At 44.3% G+C, this 19,232-nt stretch overlaps 2 protein-coding genes across 4 annotated transcripts; one reads left to right on the top strand and one right to left on the bottom strand.

Annotated features, from left to right (window-relative positions):
• Positions 1–2,332: 2,332 nt before the first annotated feature.
• On the bottom strand, positions 2,333–11,807 carry SETD4 (SET domain containing 4). 3 transcript variants are annotated; one of them, XM_030958764.1, is made up of 11 exons: positions 11,714–11,807; positions 10,761–10,866; positions 10,226–10,321; positions 9,427–9,464; positions 9,114–9,202; positions 7,035–7,464; positions 6,043–6,217; positions 5,539–5,620; positions 5,191–5,271; positions 3,504–3,627; positions 2,333–3,246 (listed from the first exon to the last, which is right to left on the bottom strand). In XM_030958764.1, exons 2-11 carry the CDS (start codon positions 10,831–10,833, stop codon positions 3,112–3,114), a joined length of 1,323 nt encoding a protein of 440 aa, XP_030814624.1. In that variant the 5' UTR covers positions 10,834–10,866; positions 11,714–11,807; the 3' UTR covers positions 2,333–3,111. The 3 variants fall into 3 exon arrangements, with proteins under 3 accessions (XP_030814624.1, XP_030814633.1, XP_030814642.1); XM_030958773.1 differs by lacking the exon at positions 11,714–11,807 and having other exon boundaries at positions 10,710–10,837; XM_030958782.1 differs by lacking the exon at positions 2,333–3,246 and having other exon boundaries at positions 3,557–3,627; positions 5,161–5,271.
• LOC115909442 (carbonyl reductase [NADPH] 1-like) lies at positions 11,624–18,264 on the top strand. Its single transcript, XM_030958797.1, has 4 exons — positions 11,624–11,929; positions 13,586–13,905; positions 16,019–16,126; positions 17,309–18,264. The coding sequence occupies exons 2-4, from the start codon at positions 13,620–13,622 to the stop codon at positions 17,743–17,745; spliced, it is 831 nt and encodes a 276-aa protein (XP_030814657.1). The 5' UTR covers positions 11,624–11,929; positions 13,586–13,619; the 3' UTR covers positions 17,746–18,264.
• Positions 18,265–19,232: the final 968 nt, after the last annotated feature.

The raw sequence follows: 19,232 nt of genomic DNA, 5'->3' as shown, positions 1-19,232 counted from the left end.
CTAATTATCTTTGGTTTTCCCCTGAATACACTTCAGTGCAGCGCTTTCTAAACCTGAATTCTGGCATTATAGATATCCACTAAAACATGCAGTGAAATGAGCTGGAAATGCAATTTTTCAATTCCATTTCTGGAATGGTTTGGGTTGGGAGGGACATTAGAAATTATTTCACCCCCTGCCAGGTTACACCAAATCCCATCCAGCCTGGCCTTGGACATCCAGGGATCCAGGAGCAGCCACCTGACCCTGCTACTGTTTAAAAAAACCCATAAAGATTTTTTGGGATATTTTCCTGTGTTCCAGAGAACACTAAACCCATCACTTGAATCACTGACTGCAAACAAACATTGCAAATTCTGCCCAAGTGTGGCACTTTTTGGACAGGATCATTTTTAAAAGCTCTCTCTTTTGGAAATGCCATTGGCAGTGTTTTCATAGCTTATTTAAAAGCTTTAATTATCAGGCTGTGAAGCTGATACTCCCTTATCTTGTCCCAAACCAGACAGGCCTGAGGGCACTCGGCAGTGATGGATGAGCTGCACACATTACAGGAGAAAACTCTCAACTGGGAGCCACTTTCTGCAGCAGATCAAAGGAAATCCAGGTTTCATTGACATAAACTGACACAGCAAAGATTTTCTCAGGAGGTTTCATGTTTGTATTTTTTCAGTGACTCCAGTGACTGCACTAAATCAACACCTCCCTTAAAAAATAAAAAAAAAAAAAATCAACTGTGCTATTTCTGCCTCGTGCTCTTTACACATGAAATCTGGGGGCTCTTATTACCTAAACAAACCCAGTTTGTCTTTGGGTGCCTTCCCACTTCAGCTCTCCTTGAATCCCAGGATCACCAAGGTGAGGAGAGCCCTCCAGGACCATCCAGTGCCACCCCAGCCCCACCAGCATCACCCCAAACCCTGTCCCTGTCCCCAAGGCCACATGCAGCTCCAAAGCTCAGCTGAACTTCATCCCATCCCTTGGACTGTGTAGGAACCTGACCTTTGGCTGGGAGGGACCATCCTGGAGACTCCTCACAGCCCTCAAGGTGCTGAGTCTGGCAGCAGAGGAATTGTGAGTTGGAGCACCCTCAGTGTTTATTGGGTGGGTGTGCAGGAGCCTTTGGCTTTGATTTCATGGAATCACCAAGGTGGGAAGGGACCCCAGGGTCACCCAGTGCCACCCCAGCCCCAGCAGCACCACCCCAATCCCTGTCCCCAAGGCCACATCCAGACTGCTCTGGGACAATTCCAGGGACTCCAAACCTCCCTGGGCAGCTCAGCCCAGGCCTGACCACTCTGCCAGGGAAATTTTCTGTGCCAATCTCCAACCTGAGCCTGCCCTGGTGCCATTTGAGGCCATTTCCTCTCCTCCTTTCCCTGCCCCTCCTGTCAGGAGCTGTGCAGAGCACTGAGGTCCCCCCTGAGCCTCCTTTGCTCCAGGCTGAGCCCCCCCAGTTCAGCTGCTCCCCCCAGGATTTGTTTTCCAGCCCTTTCCCAGTTATTTTTGCCCTCTCTGGCCCAGCTCCAACCCCTCAATGTCATTTTTTGGGTAACACTGCACAAGCTGGGAGAGAATCCAACTCCCTGCCCTGCTCTGCCCCAGGTTTGCAGCACCCCTGGGCAGAAGCTGAGTTTATTCCCACTGTTGCTCAGATTTGCAGCTTCAATCTGAAAGGGAATTTAGACCAAGAGGGAAATCAAGATTTTCTCTTTTTTTTCACCACAGTAAGATCCAACTCAACCCTTTTTCAGGGACCAGAGAGCCAGAGTGAAACGTTATCAGCACATCACTGAGGAGATGCTGTTTGCAGCTCAAAGTGAGGCTGAGAGGGAGAATTTTCACTCTGAAGATTTGATTTATTCTGTAAAACAGCTAGAGAGCACTCCCAGGGCTGCTGCTTCCTCAGGCACCTCAGCTCTCAGCCCTGTCTTGCACATAGTTTAGGTTGAATAAAAAAAGTTTAAGCTTAAATTTGAGGTATATTTTTATATAGACACATAAATTGCTGTGCTCTGCCTTCTTTCCTGCACTTCCAGATCCCCCTTCCTGCTCTCCCTGGAGGCTGTGTAGGAGTTCCAGGGGCACAGCTCATATCCAAAGCACCTGGAATAAATGTGGAGCCCCCAGCAAAAGCAAATCAACTTCTGTCAAACTCGTATTCACCTCGCCAGACACACTGCACAGGAGCTGCTCTTAAAATAACCATCCTCAGGAGGAAAAAAATATATAAATAAACCAGCCAAACAGCCTTATCTCCTTTAACTCTGGCAGCATTTTGTGATAAAATGATAAAATTAGAAACACAGCTGGTGTTAGAGAATGAAAAGGGGTTTATTAAAGGAAGGTCAAACAGTCACAGAAGGACCTGGAGAAAAACTGGTGAGAATTCCCCCCAAATCCAAAGGAACCTCAGGAGGCACTTCAGAGCCAGAAAATCCCAGAATCCTTAAAGCTGGAAAAGACTTTAAGCTCAAAGTCCAACCATCACCCCATGGTCACCATCAAACCAAGTCCGCAAGTGCCACATCCACGTTTTTGGACAGTCCCAGGGATGGGGGACTCTGCCCTGGGTATCCTGTTCCAATGTTTTACATGAAAAAAAAATTCCTGATATCCAATCTAAACTGAGCAGGGCTTAATGGGACTGATTAGAGTGTCAAATATGGTGGCAAGTGACTTAAAAACATAACTTAGGCAAATCTGAAGGTGAATTGGCCTCAAGGATGTGAGGGATGGAGTTCCAGCTCCAGAAAGGATTTTAGAAAAATAAAACAGACAAGTCTTGTAGAAAATGAGGTAATACATTTACAAAAATAAACACTTTATAAAATCACATCCTGGAAAATAATCACAAGAGAATCCCAATTCCAAATGAAGTTTCTGCAGCTTAAATAAGGGTACTGCCCTGAAATGCCCTTTAAAAAAATTCTCTTTTCTCCAAACCAAGGAGCTCGAGCTCCCCACTTCAGCAGAACCTTTTGTGTGGAGGTCAGCAAAGAACAAAATTCATCTGATGAAATTTAAATTATTCTTTGCTGCTCAGGTCCATTAAAAGAGTAATAATCTGGCAATAATCCCTGACCAATTAGAGCTGTCTGAGCTCCAGGGGGCTCAAGCTGTTCCTAAATTCAAGTTGCAAAGAATCTCAGCTGATTTTTGAAGGATCTTGAGGTCTTCTGAGCGCAGCATTTCCACCAAAGCCAGGTGGGTTTTGAGGTTCTCTCTGTCCCTTTTCAACTGGGAAATCTGGAGTTGAGACAAATGGGATGAAATGACTCAAAATTTTGATTTCATAGGACATGAAGAGAAAATCTGTGAAAATCTGTAAGGATTTTATTGGTTATGGTAAAATAGTGGGGTTTTTAATTTCACAAGAGAAACTTTAGCAGTAAAAACGAAAAAAAAAAAACAGGGAAAGGGAAAAATCATCAAAATTCTTACTGAGAAAATGACATAGTTCTGATGGAGAAAGGAATCTGAGCTCCCTTATTTTCCCAAGTTACCTGGAGAAGGACATGCTGGGTCTCCTCTATTAAAAACTGACAAATTTTTGCTGCTGTAGCCAAAGCCTGCTGTTCATTCCTGGCTGAAGAGACATCCCCAAGCAGGATCCTCCTCCAGCAGGCACTGGAACCAAAATGGTTGAAGAATTCAGAATTATTTGCTGCACTCCCCAGCTGGATGCCAAACGTGGCTCTGCTGCCCTGGCCCTCACCTGGGCCTGTAACCCAGCCCAGGGATTTATTTTTAGTTCTCAGATCAATTTATTCCACTCAGCAATGAATCTTCAAAGCACAAACAACTCTGAACAAGCCTTTTCTCATTAATTTATTCCCTCATTTCATTGATTGCAAACAAAGTGCAGGTAATCATTTTGCACCCCTGATGTTTGAGGCAGATTTGCCATTTGGAATAAATGCTCCAAGTGCACTGAGAGTCCCTGGAGATGAATTTCAGCAACTTCCTTGGCCCTGGAATTCCAGCCTGTGGAACACATGAGTCAAGGAAATCAAACCAGGTTAAAAGCATTTAAAATTTCATCAAACCAACAGGAAAAAGGCCTGAAAGGAGCCTGAACCTTGAGGGAATATCTGGGGCTTGAAATAGAAAGGGGAAATAATACAGGAAAGGAAATCATCAAAGCAGCAAAAGGGGAGGGAGTTAAGAGTCAAGGGTGTTTTCTGTCTCTCTTCTTTTCATTTCTCACCTGGGGGCAACAAATCAGACACAGGAGATCCAAAAATTGTCCCAGTGTGTCACTCACAGCCAGCAGAGAGCAAAGAGTGAAGGGAAACAGAAAATATTGAAGGGGCTGGAAAACAAATCCTGGAAGGAGCAGATGAACTGGGGGGGCTCAGCCTGGAGCAAAGGAGGCTCAGGGGGGACCTCAGTGCTCTGCACAGCTCCTGACAGGAGGGGCAGGGAAAGGAGGAGAGGAAATGGCCTCAAATGGCACCAGGGCAGGCTCAGGTTGGAGATTGGCACAGAAAATTTCCCTCACAGAGTGGTCAGGCCTTGGGCTGAGCTGGGATCTTACTGAGGGGAAAAAAAGATAAAACCTTGATTTCCGTCTTGGTCTAAATTCCCTTTCAGATTGAAGCTGCAAATCTGAGCAACAGTGGGAATAAACTCAGCTTCTGCCCAGGGGTGCTGCAAACCTGGGCCAGAGCAGGGCAGGGAGTTGGATTCTCTCCCAGCTTGTGCAGTGTTACCCAAAAAATGACATTGAGGGGTTGGAGCTGGGCCAGAGAGGGCAAAAATAACTGGGAAAGGGCTGGAAAACAAATCCTGGGGGGAGCAGCTGAACTGGGGGGGCTCAGCCTGGAGCAAAGGAGGCTCAGGGGGGACCTCAGTGCTCTGCACAGCTCCTGACAGGAGGGGCAGGGAAAGGAGGAGAGGAAATGGCCTCAAATGGCACCAGGGCAGGCTCAGGTTGGAGATTGGCACAGAAAATTTCCCTGGCAGAGTGGTCAGGCCTTGGGCTGAGCTGCCCAGGGAGGTTTGGAGTCCCTGGAATTGTCCCAGAGCAGTCTGGATGTGGCCTTGGGGACAGGGATTGGGGTGATGCTGCTGGGGCTGGGGTGGCACTGGGTGACCCTGGGGTCCCTTCCCACCCTGGTGATTCCATGAAATCAAAGCCAAAGGCTCCTGCACACCCACCCAATAAACACTGAGGGTGCTCCAACTCACAATTCCTCTGCTGCCAGACTCAGCACCTTGAGGGCTGTGAGGAGTCTCCAGGATGGTCCCTCCCAGCCAAAGGTCAGGTTCCTACAAAGTCCAAGGGATGGGGTGAAGTTCAGCTGAGCTTTGGAGTGAGTTTTCTTCCTGAGACACATCAGCCATGGAAGATCTCCAGCTTTGATACTAGGGTTTATAACTTCTCCATCTCTCCCAAGCAGTGAGTTTGTTAAAAAACAAATAATTCTACTTTTTTTTTTTTTTTTTTTGCTGGATCTTGATACTGGAAGCAAAATTTCACTCCCAGAAAAACTGAATTAAAATCTCACCAGGAAACAAAAAACTCCAGATACTTACTCTAGGAAATCATGATCCTTTAGAATGGAAACTTTGGCCTTTCTCTGCTTGTCCAGTGGTGAGAAATATTTGAGGAGGATATCTGCAGAAAAATACAGTTTAAATATTTCAATAAATTGTATGTATGAGAAACCACAATCATCAATTCTGACAAGAGACTTCAAGCATATTTTTAATGTAAGACTAAGATCAAAACCTGTTAAATTTTGGAGAACTTTCCAGGATTCTAACAGAAATCCTGACTCAAACTGAAGTTATGGAACACTCCAAGCAAGTTCAGTTTGTGAAGATCTGGATTTCAATCCTCAGTGCTGCAATCTAAGACATCCACCTGGAATCTCTACACAGATGTTGTTAATAATAACAATTCTAAAAAATAACATAGTAACAAAAACCATTTTAATTAAGGAAAAGTTAAATCATTAAAGTCTATGCAAAGAGGTATCACACACTCAGTTCTCTGGTTTTGTGCCTTTCAGTGCTCAGACAATCCATAAATCCAACCTGCTGAGACATAAACACTGCTGTGAGGGTTGTCCAGGGCAACAAATCCATATTCCAGCAGCAGCCTCTGATTATCGTGAGGTCCATAGCAGATCAAAACTTCCTGGTATTTTTTGCATTGTGAATTTGTCCAAATTTCATAGCTCCTTGTCTGCTCATTAAACCCAGCTGTGACCTTCAGGGAGTGAAAAATAAAAGGTAAAAGGGTGGAAAAGGAAACAAACCTTTGAATTTTGAAACCCCAGAGGACTGAAATTCTTGTTCAATTGTGGAGAGACCCCAGATCTGCAAACACAGATGGTTCCATGCAGGGCTGGCCTCTCCTGTGCTGCCCCAGCCCAGTGGTGGCACCCAGAGCCTGACAAAAGGTGGAAATTCTCTCTGCACTCCCCTCAGGCTGCTCTGAGGCTTCAGCCAGAGGTGAAATAACACAGGGACCATGGGATTTGTGTCAGGACAAGGAATTTGTCTTGCTTTTAGGAGCAGATCAGGGGGGTGTTTACAAGTGGCTCTTCCCAAAAGTTGATTTGGATGCAAATCTCCCCCAGCCACTGTGGGATGTCCCTGCGCCTTGGCTTTGCTGCACAAACTGAAATATTTGAATTATAGAATCACTGAATGTTTGGGTTGGAGGGACCTTAAATATCTCATTCCCACCCCTGCCATGGCAGGGACACCTGCCACTGTCCCCAGTGTCCAGCCTGGCCTTGGGCACTGCCAGGGATGCAGGGATGGAATTCCATCCCAGCCCTGCCCACCCTGCCAGGAGAGGATTTTTTCTCAATATCCCACCCAACCCTGCCCTCTGGCAGTCTGAAACCATTCCCTGTGTCCTGGCACTGCAGTTCCTGAGGAGCTGAGCCATTTCTCCCCCTGTGAGATCCATCCCTGCCCTCCCCACACTCCTCACCCACCACATCAATGCAGATGGCATTGACAGAGTGTGCTTTATAAAAATAAAAACATTCACTCATCTATTTTGAGCTTCTTACCTGAACATTTGGGCTGTGGTTTAGCAAATCTAAATATGGTGCCAGTGCATAAACATCTGGCTCCAGGGAGAAACAATCCCTGTGTGGATGTTTCATGTAGATTGTCCTGGTGTTTATGGTGCACCAAGCCCACTCCAAAGCGCTGAAATTAAAAATAGTTCCTGTGCTCTCAGCAAACAAAGGCTGCAGGGAAGAGAAGAAAGCTCTGGAAGATCTGAACAGCTCTTGGATCATCATTTTTTGCTCCTGAGCCTTCTTTTTTAAGGGATTTGGGAGAAGATTGATGACATCAGGTTCCAAACAAGCAGGGCAGGTGTAAGTCTTGGGTAGAACATCCAGGTAGGGCTTCCATGGAGATTTCTCCCCAGCGTGTTTCTCTGCTATCAAAAACGTGCACAGGGCCAGCAAAGGAGACACAGGGGGCTTCCAGCTATTGGGAAATAAAAATACAATAAAAATAAAATAAAAATTATGATAGAATTTAAAAAACAAGAAATAAAAAAATAAAAATAAAAAAAGCAAAATAAATAAAAAATTTTTAAAGGTAAAATAAGAATAAAAATAAAAAAGAAGAAAAAATAAAAAAAGAAAGAAAAATAAAATAGAAAGAAAAATAAAATAAATTAAAATAAAATAAATTAAATTAAAATAAAATAAATTAAAATAAATAAAAACAAAAAGTAAAATAAAAATAAAATAAAAATAAAATAAAAATAAACAAAATTATAAATAAAATAAAATTAAAAATAAAAAGAACGTAGAAAGAAAAATAAAATGGAAAGGAAAAATAAAATAGAAAAAATAAAAAGTAAAATAAAAATAAAACAAAATTTAAAACTAAAAATAAAAGTAAAAATAAAATAAAAATAGAGATAAAATAATAATAAAAATACCAATGCAGCAGACCTGCAGAGGTGAGATGGGAAATGGACACAGCAGAGTTTTACCTCTCTCAGAGCTCTCTGGAAGTTTTAAATAGCTTCTATTTAAAACTTCTTTGTAGTTCATCTCCAAGTCCTGTGGCTGATTTCCAAGGGGCAATAAAAGCTGGATTTAGTAACAATTTCAGGTTCACCCCTTGGGCTGGCTTTTTTCAGGATACACAATATTCAATGCCCAGCACGAGGCTTTGTTCCAAATTTTCCAAATTTCCAATTTGTTCCTAATTTTCTAAAAGGCCCTGGCTTTGCAGCCCAGTTTTATCTTTCTTCTCCTATTGGAGCTGACTCCCAAATTACCAAAAAAAACATTTCTAATTGGCATTTAGGGCCAAGCAAGCTCTGAGGCAGCTGCAGCTGCAGCCTGTGCCCTCTCTCCAGCTGTGCCAAGCTAAAAGGGGAACTTAAGTATTTAGCAAATGTTCAGTATTTATCAGATGTTCAGTATATATCAAATGTTCTGTGGTGTTGTGAGGTCCCCAGGATGAGGTGAGAGATGAGAATCTGACTCCATGTTCTCAGAAGACTGATTATTATATTATATATATTATATATTATATACTATATACTATATTATATTACATTATATACTATATATTACATTACATACTATATATTACATTACATTATATTATATTGTATTATACTGTATTATATTGTATTGTATTATATTGTATTATATTGTATTAATATCCTAAAACTATACTAAAGGAAGATAAAGGATACATCAGAAGGCTAGACAAGAATGATCATGAAAAACTCGTGCCTGACTCAGAGAGTCTGACACAGCTGGACTGGGATTGGTCATGAATTAAAAACAATTCACATGGAACTAATCAAAGATGCACCTGTTGATAAATGAGCTCCAGACCACATTCCCAAGCAATCAGATAATTATTGTTTTCATTCTTTTCTGAGGCCTCTCAGCTTCTCAGGAGAAAATCCTGGGCAAAGAGGATTTTTCAGAAAATATCATGGTGACAATGTTCAGTATTAAAGTTTTCCTATCTGAGCATTCCACACCCCTGAAATGCTGGCACCACTCAGGATATTCAGTTTAAAGCTCCACCACCCCTTCAGAGGGTTCATTACTGCTGAAAAAAACCCCACTGAAGGCCACCAAGTGTCACTTGTCACTTACTTCTCAATGTGTCCTCCCAGGCAGCTGCTGAGGACGGTGCTCGTGGTGAGCAAACACTTCTCAGGCAATGAAATAATCACATCTCCTGCCTTTGAAGGAGGAGGAAAGAAAAATTACACACAAAAACCAGTAAAAATCAAGTGGAAAGATTAATTTAATTACTGTGGGGACTGGTGGTTTCACATTCTGGCTGCAACAGTGCAAAAGTCAGAAATTACATTCACAACGGATTTCTGAGCTTTGCTTGTTGCAAAAATCATTAAATGTCAAAAAAAACCTGAAGGGCTCCTGCATTACAAACAGCATCACTCACCTGAAGAGCTTTTGTTGTCATCAATCCTCTGCCTGTCCCTGAAGAAGGAACAAAGAGCAGGAGTAAAGAAATGTAGATATGGAAAATCAGTGATCAGGTCAGCAAGGAGAAGCTCTAAAAGAACAGGCAGCATGTGTAACAACACAGAAATTCAATTATGGACTGTTCCAGATATAGCTCATTTCTTTTTCTCTTTATTTTTCAGGATCTTTTCCCTGCATATCCTGCAGCATTTGCTGTCTAATTCTAGCAATTCTTCAGCCTTTTTTTCTCCCACTCATAGCAATTATTCACCTTCTTTTTCTCCATTTTTTCTTCACACACATCTTTCATCACCAGCTGCAGCTCTTGGTTTCAGAGTTTTAACTAAACTTTAGCATTTCTAGTCACAATATTTTTCTCTGATCCATTGTGTTCTTTCTGCTCTGTCTATAATATTACAAAATATTTAAAATAAAACCTACAGAGAGAGAAAAAATATAAGTATAAATCTGTACTGTAAAGATTACTAAGTGAACCTCAGCTCCCAAGCTGAACTTGCTTGGGGATAAAAAGATAAACAAGTTATAACAAGGTTGAATTCCAAAAACTGTTTTATTTCCACTTCAAATTTTGGCTTTTTCAGGCCTCCATATCTATTTTTTCATGTTAAATTGACATTACAAGATCCTTGGAAGAGTATCAGTAACTGGTTTTTTTCCTGATGCCAGACAGAATCATAATTCAAAATGAAAGCAGAAATTGAAAATTCTTAGAAGAGTCAGAAATTTGTACCATCAAGAAATAATTAAAGCATTACCCCAGAACTCTGCTGGCCTTAAATTACTGTCTTCAAATCCTCTCTCTTTTAGCCACTTCTTAAGTTTAATGTATTCCAGCTTGTGACTGCAGTTGACTAAAAATAGAAAAATAAATTAATGCTATTAAAGAGAATTCTGTTGGACAATAAAGGAAACATAAACATTTTACTGTATAGTCAGAGAAACTGCATTTTGGACATTTTAAAGCATAACAGAATGGCAAGAAAGAATTGAACTAAATAAATTTGGGGTCTGTGGGCACTGGGAGGTCTCAGAAATGTGTGAGTTATTCAACATGTCCAAGGAATTTTAGAATAATGGAATATTTGCCATTAGGCAGAAAAGTGAGCTCAGAAAATTCACCTTGCTCTGCTTGGGACTGTAAACTAACACTCAGATATTTGCATATAAAAAAAGGTATCATTTATGAATGCCATTTTCCAAGCACAAAGGCTTTTGAAAATATAAATAATAAAGGGACACCTTGAGGAACAATTGGTTATTTTCTTATTTAACTTCCAGGTATGATGATACCTCCATCCATAAAACTCTTCAAGTGTTTTCTTCTTCTCCTCTTTCGACCTGTCCGACCTCTGCTTTTCTTCATATTAAGCAAAATATTTTGCCGTTTTTAGACAACCTGAATTTAAAATAAAATTTAAAATAACTGATTTAGAAACATTTAAAGTCAAATTTATTACAGTGAGGGTGGGCAGGCCCTGGCACAGGGTGCCCCTGGATCCCTGGCAGTGCCCAAGGCCAGGCTGGACACTGGGGCTGGAGCAGCCTGGGACAGTGGGAGGTGTCCCTGCCCATGGGGATGGGATGGGATAGGATGATCCTTCATAGACTTATGGAATATCCTGAGTTGGGAAAGATCCACAAGGATCCCCCAGTGCCACCCCTGCCCTGCCCAGAGCCCACCCAGCCCAGCCTGGGCATCCCTGGCAGCGCTGGCCAAAGGCTCCTGGAGCTGTGGCAGCCTCGGGGCCGTGCCCATTCCCTGGGCAGCCTGGGCAGTGCCAGCACCCTCTGGGGGAAGAACCTTTCCCTGATCTCTTTCCTTTTGCTAAAATTGCCCTGAACTGCACCTCGAAGCGCAGCTTTTCCCTGCCAGGACGGAGGGCCGCAGGGAGCCGGGATCACCCACAGGCGCTCGGGCTGCTCCAGAGGCCGGCCCTCCATCCCATCCCGTTCCTTTGGGTTGAAAAGACCTCAGAGATCATCGAGTCCAAACCCCATCCCCTATCATCTCATCCCACCCCAGAACTGGGAATCTTGTACTAACCAACCTTCATTCGCCGCTCGGCACAAACCCCCGGCACGGGAGGGACAGAAACGGCCCCGGCAGCGCTGCGGGAGCGGAACTTCCTGAGGGACCGCCCGTGCTCCGCGCACTGCCCCTGGGAGCCCCAACCCTGCCAGCCCAGACTGTGATTCCCGAGTCTCTCCCGGGCTGGAATTGCTGCCCGGCGTCCCAAACCCACCTGCAAAGGGGACACAAGGACCGACATTCCCTCGCTGTCCGCCTCCGCGAGTCCCCGCCCGCTCTCCCGCCTTTGAGGCGGGGATGCCCCGCCATCTTAGGGGTGTTCCCATCTCCTTTCCCCGCGGTTTGCGGGTGTCTGTGCTTTGGATATAACTTGTTCTTTCCTCGCTGTGTGGAGCTGAGGGACGAGGGAGAGGTGCCCGCGGTGCTGGAGGTGGGTGATGGGGTGCTGGGTGTCCCCCCTACCGGACCCTTCACCCCCGTGTCCCCCCTGAGGGCGTCGGGGTTGATGGCGGCCCGCGGGTTCCCTCCCCTGAGGGGGACGGGACAAGGGGGACAGAGGGAGACTTGCGGTGAGGGGAGAATGGCGTTCCTGACCCTGGGGCGTCACTCGGGAGATTCCTGGAGTGATATATATTCGCTGGATGCCTGCTTGGGGTTACAAGTAAATTAGGAAGAAAAAGATGGTAACGATGCCAAAAGAGGGCAAAGCCAGCGTTTAAACTTGTTTTTGTGGGGGAAATGCAGCTTCTTTAAATGCACTGTATCGGTTAGAAAAGCAGCAATCAGGTTTTCGGAGGCTGTGTTACACAACCAGCCATTGTAGTCAGCCTGTGCTCTGCTGTTTTTTCCGGAAAAGGTTGTAATTGCTCCTCTTGCCTGGCACTGGAAGATAAAGATACCTTTTTTTAAATTGTTTGGGACCTTAAAGATCATCCAATTCCAGCCCTTGCCATGGACAGGGATACCTTACACTAAACAAGGTTGCTCAGGTTTGGAGCCTGAAGTTTTCAGCAGAACTTGAGCTGACCCAATTGAATATTCCCAAAAGGTGTAAAGTCTTTCTGTGAGGTGTAAGTGCAGAAGAGCTTACTCCTACAAAAAGTTAATTTAGTATGAAAGGTTAGTCACTTGTAATTTTTAGTTGAGACATTTCTTCTTTTTACCCATCACTGGTTGGCTTTTCTTCAGAACACTTAACATCAGATATCTCCGTGAATACCTCGTGTTGCCTTAGGAATTTACACGGCTTGCACAGGAATGTAGTTTCACATAATCCGAGGTGGAATTTTAAATAATATTTTAAAGAAAAAACACTTCCCTAGGGAGGCTCCACACTGCTGGAAATGTTCAAGGCCAGGTTGGATGGGAGTGACCTGGGGTAGTGGAAGGTGTCCATGGCAATGAGACAATCTTTAAGGTTGTGGGGGTTTTAGTTGTTGGTTTCTCTGGGTTTGAATTGAAGGCACTTGAGACAGTAGTTCATACTGGGATTTAAGAGTTTATTATTTCTTATCAGTAAAACAGTGTCACTACCGTGAGTTCAGCAGCTTTTCATTAGAAGGCACAAAATGCCCAACAATCTCTTGTTACAAGGTCTTTTAGGACTGAACTATCCAATTAAGAACTGACACCTGGATTATTTTCCCTTTTAACCCAATAACTGATCCCACAGAGCTGCAATGGGGACTTTTCTGCCCAGTTACAAAATGCCACCCAAAACCATGGAGAAGAAGCATGAAGAACAAACCCAGGACGACACCCTGTGCTCTCCATCTTGCTTCCATCCACAACACACAAAAACCCCAAACCTCAATTTCTCACCCAGTGATACACCTACACTGCTCTCTGTAATCTATTTCACACTTTTGTGGATTCCAGTCTATCTTGAAGTCTGGGAAACTTTCTCCATGAATGAGGGTCAGAGTCAGTGCTGCCCTGGGGGTCAGGGCACCCGGAGCAGACACAGAAATATTCCTGGTGCCCTGGGCTTCCACAGTCCCTTCCAACCCAAACCATCTCGTGATCCTAATTCCTTTCCAAACAGCCATTCTGTGTGTCTGACTGACCTTTGCTTTGCTGTTGCCAGTTCCTGTGACCTTGGCTCACGTTCCCAGGGGACAATGTCCAACGTGCGGGTGGCAGTGGTGACGGGCTCCAACAAAGGCATTGGCTTGGCCATCGTGCGGGCGCTGTGCCGGCAGTTCCCGGGGGACGTGTACCTGACATCCCGGGATCCCGGCCGTGGCCAGGCCGCCGTGGCACAGCTCCAGCAGGAGGGGCTGCGCCCGCTCTTCCACCAGCTGGACATCGATGACCTGCAGAGCATCCGAGCGCTCCGCGACTTCCTCAAGGACAAGTATGGAGGGCTCGACGTGCTGGTGAACAACGCTGGCATCGCCTTCAAAGGTGGGAAGTGCTCTCTTGGGGTACTTCTGTGGAGAGGGCAGAGGGTGCATCCAACACTTCTGCTGCATTTCTGCTTGGGCAAACTTCCCATCTTAAGTATAATGTGAGAACAGTGTGCCAGGGGAAGGTCAGTTTGGACACCAGGAGGAATTTCTCCATGGGAAGGGGGCTCAGGCCTTGGCAGGGGCTGCCCAGGGAGCTTTGCAGTGCCCATCCCTGCAGGTGTCCCCTGGAGGTGGCACTGAGTGCTCTGGGCTGGGGACAAGGTGCCCATGGGGCACAGCTGGCACTCCATGGGCTGGCAGGGCTGTGCCAGCTGTAACAATTCCATGTTTCTGTAAACATGCTTCCCTGGAGGGTTGTGTTTGCACCACGTGGAAGTGCTGAGGCACACAGGGCAGTGAGCTGGGCTGGGCTAATTGCCTCAGTGCCCATCCCCATTGGGAATGTTTCCCTGGGCCTCAGGGAGCTGCTGTGTTTTCTCTTCTCCACCCCCCTGCTCTGTTCTGTGCACTCTCCGCTCTGGGATTCCAGCTGATGAAAAAGCACCTTTATTGTCCCTGGGTGGGCTTTGCTATCTCGAACTTTCTCCAGCCATTCAGTCACCTCTAAACCACTCAAATCCTGCTGTGCTGCTGGGCAAGCATTTAACCCTTTCACCTCCCAGTAGGCAGAAAGGCAGAGAAAGTGAGAAAAACACAGCAGTTTCAATGTGGAAGGATAAATTTTTGTTGTGTGTATGAAATCCAGAATCGGAATTTGCTCCAGACAGAGCAAATCACAAGTCTGACTGGTGGTTTTATGGTGGGGATTGTGTCCCTGTGCCCCCACAGGTGATTTCCCAGCTGCAGAGCTGCCCCAGCCCTGGGCCCAGCGCAGGGAGGAGCTGGAGCTGCTGCAGAGAGCCCAGAGGAGGCTCCAGGATGAGCAGAGGGATGGAGCAGCTCTGCTGGCAGGAAAGGCTGGCACAGCTGGCATTGTTCACCTGCACAGGAGAAGCTTTGGGGTGGCCTAATTGGGGCATTCCAAGGGGGAACAGCTTCACACTGCCAGAGAGTAGGGAACTTCTCATGGAGTGGGAGTGCAGTGATGATCTTCTGGCTCTTTTGCTTGTTACTTTATAGAAAAATTGCTCAACATGAGCTTCTTGGGAGGCAGCTCTTAATAGAATTGTCTGAGCTTCAGGGTGTGCTCAGCAAAGATTCCAGCAGCAGTTAAAATGTCATTTCCAGATGTTCAGCCTTGACTTTCCTCAAACTGACAACAAGTGAGTCAGCAGTAGGTCACGCATTTTAAGAACTGTTCAACTATTAAAACTGTTTAACTATCAGTTCAACTGTTACTGATTGGTATTTCTACCCAAGCTTGTTTCTTGCCTCACCAAGTTTTTGCTGCCATCCCAGAATTTATGCTTTCCTTTCTTAGTTGTAGCATTATGTTCTATTGCAGCCAGTCAAAAATTTGCTGTTAAGTTTTGTTATTTTAGTTTTGTGCTGCATTTGTCCAGCAAAGTCCTTAATCGAGCAAAAACTTCCTGTAGCAAATGGTGCTGGAGCTGTGGTTGTCTTCTGGATGAGCCTCTCTGGGAAAAATTGTCTAATAAAGCTTCTTAAATCAGGGAAGTTTAGGATGTTACCATATACCCTGTTAGACACATGAGTGGGGTTTGGGGTGGAGGGCAGTTTTCCTTCAAAAGGAAGGCAGGATATGGAGCAGGATTTGGGGTTCTGTAGGATTTTAGTTCTCCCCCTGCCATAACCCTGGCCATGGGTCACAATCTGGCTTAATGTCTGAGATTTAAATGCAAGTGAGTGATTTGCAAATGATTGTAGGTCATTAAACTTGTTTTACAATATAACCACATCAAATAATGACCTGTTACAGTTTCTCTTTTAAATTATCACATCAAATAATGACCTGCTACAGTTTCTCTTTTGAATTACCGTGGATTTGGAGACAATGCACACCTGCCCAGTCTATGATCATATGCCTGTTTTCTAATTATTAAAAACAGCAACTAAGATGAACTTTTGGGGGTTGGTAACTTCTATTCAAACAGTGTTACAATTCTAATTTTTGTTATTTTTTTTCCCTTCTTACCTCTTATGACCAGTTAATGACACCACTCCATTTGCAGTCCAAGCTGAGGTTACACTGAAGACAAACTTTTTTGCAACCAGGAATGTTTGCACAGAATTGCTGCCTCTTGTGAAGCCTTATGGTAAGTGAAACATAACAAGTGGAGAAAGAGTTTTGTTTGAATTTTGGCCCTTTTGAATGGGAAATCCTGTCCAGTCTCAGGCACTGCACCAATGTTTCACATGTGTTTGCTGCTATAAATGAAATGTGGTCTCTCCTAATATTTAAATACATCAAGGTTTTCAAGGAAAAAAGAAGTCAAGTAGATGAAAAACAGGTTTGGGAGAAGAATAAACAGAGTGAGTGAATTTTGGGGAGAGAGGAAACAGTTGCAGTCTAGAACTCTTGTACTACAGTGAAGGATGACTGTTAAAAAAGTCATTAACAACATTAATATCTGTGGCTTTTAAGATTAAATCCCCAAATTCACCACCAGAATGGTTGTGAAGTAGCAGGTAAGAGGGGAAACAGTGAAATATAATTTTGGAGATGAGTGATTTACTGATTCAGCTGATTTGTTCCTCTTACTGAAGTGCTGGGAGATAAATCCTTGAATTTATAAATCTCCAGGTGATATTTCTACTGCATAAGAGTGTACCTGCTGATTGTGAAGTTGTTTCCTGGAGGTTTATCTGAAACTTTTGCAGGTTCACATCTTAAATTACCTCTCATGGCATTTACTAAAAATCAGAACATTGAGTTCATCTGATTTTCCAGGAGCTCTGCAAAACAACCCACCTAAAATATTTCACAGATATTCACCTGAGGAGTGAATCCAGAACTGGAAAGCAGCCCCACTTCAGTGTGAGCTGAAAATGTGGTGGTGTGTGCAGGAGTCCCAGGATGAGGGGAGAGATATGAGAATCTTGACTCCATGTTTCAGAAGGCTGATTTATTATTTTATGATAGATATTATATTAAAAGAAAATGATATACTAAAACTGTACTAAAAGAATAGAAGAAAGGATTTCATCAGAAACCTTGAAAGGAATAGAAAGGAATGGAAAAGAATGATAATAAAATCTCGTGAGTGACCAGGGGCTCCACACAGGTGGCTGTCATTGGTCATAAAGTAAAAACAACCACATGAGACCAATCACAGATGCACCTGTTGCATTCCACAGCAGCAGATAATTATTGTTTTTCTTTTCCTCTGAGGCTTCTCAGCTTCTCAGGAGAAAAAAAATCCTGGTAAAGGATTTTTCACAAAATATGTCTGTGACAGAAAATGTGTGACAAAAATCTGGTTTTATTTTCCTTTCAGGCCGGGTGGTGAATGTCTCCAGCACGGTGAGCTGCTCAGCCCTGCGAGGCTGCAGCCAGGAGCTGCAGCAGAAATTCCGCAGTGACACCATCACTGAGGAGGAGCTGGTGCAGCTCATGGCCAAATTCGTGGAAGACACCAAGAGAGGTGTCCATGAGAAGGAGGGCTGGCCAAACACTGCCTATGGGGTGTCCAAAATCGGGGTCACTGTCCTGTCCAGGATCCAAGCGCGGCTGCTGAGCGAGCAGAGGAAGGGCGACCACATCCTCCTCAACGCCTGCTGCCCTGGCTGGGTGAGGACAGACATGGCAGGTCCCAAGGCCACCAAGTCCCCAGAGGAGGGGGCTGAGACCCCCGTTTATTTGGCCCTTTTGCCTTCCAGTGCTGATGCTCCTCATGGCCAATTTGTCAGTGACAAAACTGTCAAACCCTGGTGAGCTCAGGGATGGAAAGGGCTGAGCTCATTTTCCTGATTTCATTCCTAATTCTGTCATTCCCCTTTCCCTCTGCCCTGGGATGGGTCTCATGGAGCTGGGATGAGGAAGCAGGTGCCTTATCTCTCATCACAGTAGAATTTTCCAGCATCCAGAGCTGTTCTGGAGGCTGCACAGGGTTTTCTGAAGATGATGGGGCTGTTCTAGAGCTGCTGTGATCTGTCTGGGGGGAGACTCAAGACCAGAATCACTGTTGGACAGACATTCCTTACTGTCAGAAATAAATGGAATTAGGTGAAAATAAAAATAGCACTGATCTATCATTTATAGCCAAACATAATCAGTTGATGTTATTAATATATCAATAAATAATTACTGATTTATATTCTGGTACTTAATTATTGTGGTACTAAAACCTTAAAAAGTCAGAAAATATTTTTTCGTTTTCTGCAGCAGAGTTTGTGGCTGAAATTTGTGATGTGTGCATTGGAAACAGAGAAAATAAACTACAGACCTGACACAGCAAAGTGTTCCTCAGTTCCTTTATTGCACAGCCAGAAGTTTCCTTAATAAAATCTGAATTAAGTTGCTCTCCACATAGCAGCAACAAGAACTGTAAGTGATATGGAGAGCTCTACATTTGTTGAAATGTTGCTTATTGCCTTTCAAACTCTCAGAGTTGAAAAATTGCCTCTTCTGAGGCTGAAGGAGCTGGAAACAATTGCCCATAAAGCTGTTGTTAGTAATGACAAGTCAATAATGGGCTTGTTAATTGTTAATCAGGAGTCAGGGAGGCGATGCTGGCTGGCTTTGACATTGGCCTCTCCCAGAACAGCTTAGGTTGGGAAGCCTTGGAGTGGAAGGCATTGGGAATAAATATTTGGGGGATTATTAATTGCTTATCAGCACAGAACAAAGGGCTGCTTACAAATTGGTTTTTTAAGCATACCAGGATCATTGTTTTTGTGAAGAATTAGCTCCTCAGTCATGCCCCAGAGCTCCTGGAAGGGAAGGCCAAAAGTTCTCAGGGAAATCTATTCTGTGGGAAGGAAAAATAACCTCAGAGACCTTGGGTTTAGAGGAAAAAATTACAAAACTGTTGGAATCCTGGCTGCTGAGAATTTTAAACTTTCTATTTTGCCAGGCACTGACCCCCAGGAGATCACTGCCTTTGACCTGAGGCCATGGAGGAGCTTCCAAAATGGAATGACAGAACTGGGATTGTGGGTGTGGAGTTTGAATGGAAGCGTGTGATATCCCAGGGTGGGAAACTCAGAGTTTAAGGGTTTAGAATATAAAAAATGTATATATAGGGCAAGATGGAGGTTTTAGGCAGAGGCTGGTCCTTCTCCTTCACCTTCTCCGTGGGTTTGGATAAAAAAGTCCCCATTGCAGGCACGGGTGGTTGGTTATTGGGTTAAAAGTGGAAATAATTTAGGTGTCATTTCTTAATTGGACAGTTTAGCCTTAGAAGACCTTGGAAAGAAAGA

This window comes from Camarhynchus parvulus, chromosome 1, assembly GCF_901933205.1.
Source record: "Camarhynchus parvulus chromosome 1, STF_HiC, whole genome shotgun sequence".
Taxonomy (NCBI): Eukaryota; Metazoa; Chordata; class Aves; order Passeriformes; family Thraupidae; genus Camarhynchus; species Camarhynchus parvulus.
This window is presented reverse-complemented; position numbering and strand designations above follow the sequence as displayed.

Excerpts from the sequence above, each read along its gene's own strand:
- LOC115909442 (XM_030958797.1), top strand. The coding sequence starts at position 13,620 with ATGTCCAACGTGCGGGTGGCAGTGGTGACGGGCTCCAACAAAGGCATT. Across the intron at positions 13,906-16,018 it reads CGCTGGCATCGCCTTCAAAG|TTAATGACACCACTCCATTT; the intron begins GTGGGAAGTGCT and ends TCTTATGACCAG. Across the intron at positions 16,127-17,308 it reads GCCTCTTGTGAAGCCTTATG|GCCGGGTGGTGAATGTCTCC; the intron begins GTAAGTGAAACA and ends TTTTCCTTTCAG.
- SETD4 (XM_030958764.1), bottom strand. The coding sequence starts at position 10,833 with ATGAAGAAAAGCAGAGGTCGGACAGGTCGAAAGAGGAGAAGAAGAAAA. Across the intron at positions 7,465-9,113 it reads CTGGGAGGACACATTGAGAA|CTGGAAGCCCCCTGTGTCTC; the intron begins GTAAGTGACAAG and ends ATTTCCCAATAG. Across the intron at positions 3,628-5,190 it reads AGTCTGGCAGCAGAGGAATT|TGCCTGCTGGAGGAGGATCC; the intron begins GTGAGTTGGAGC and ends TTTTGGTTCCAG.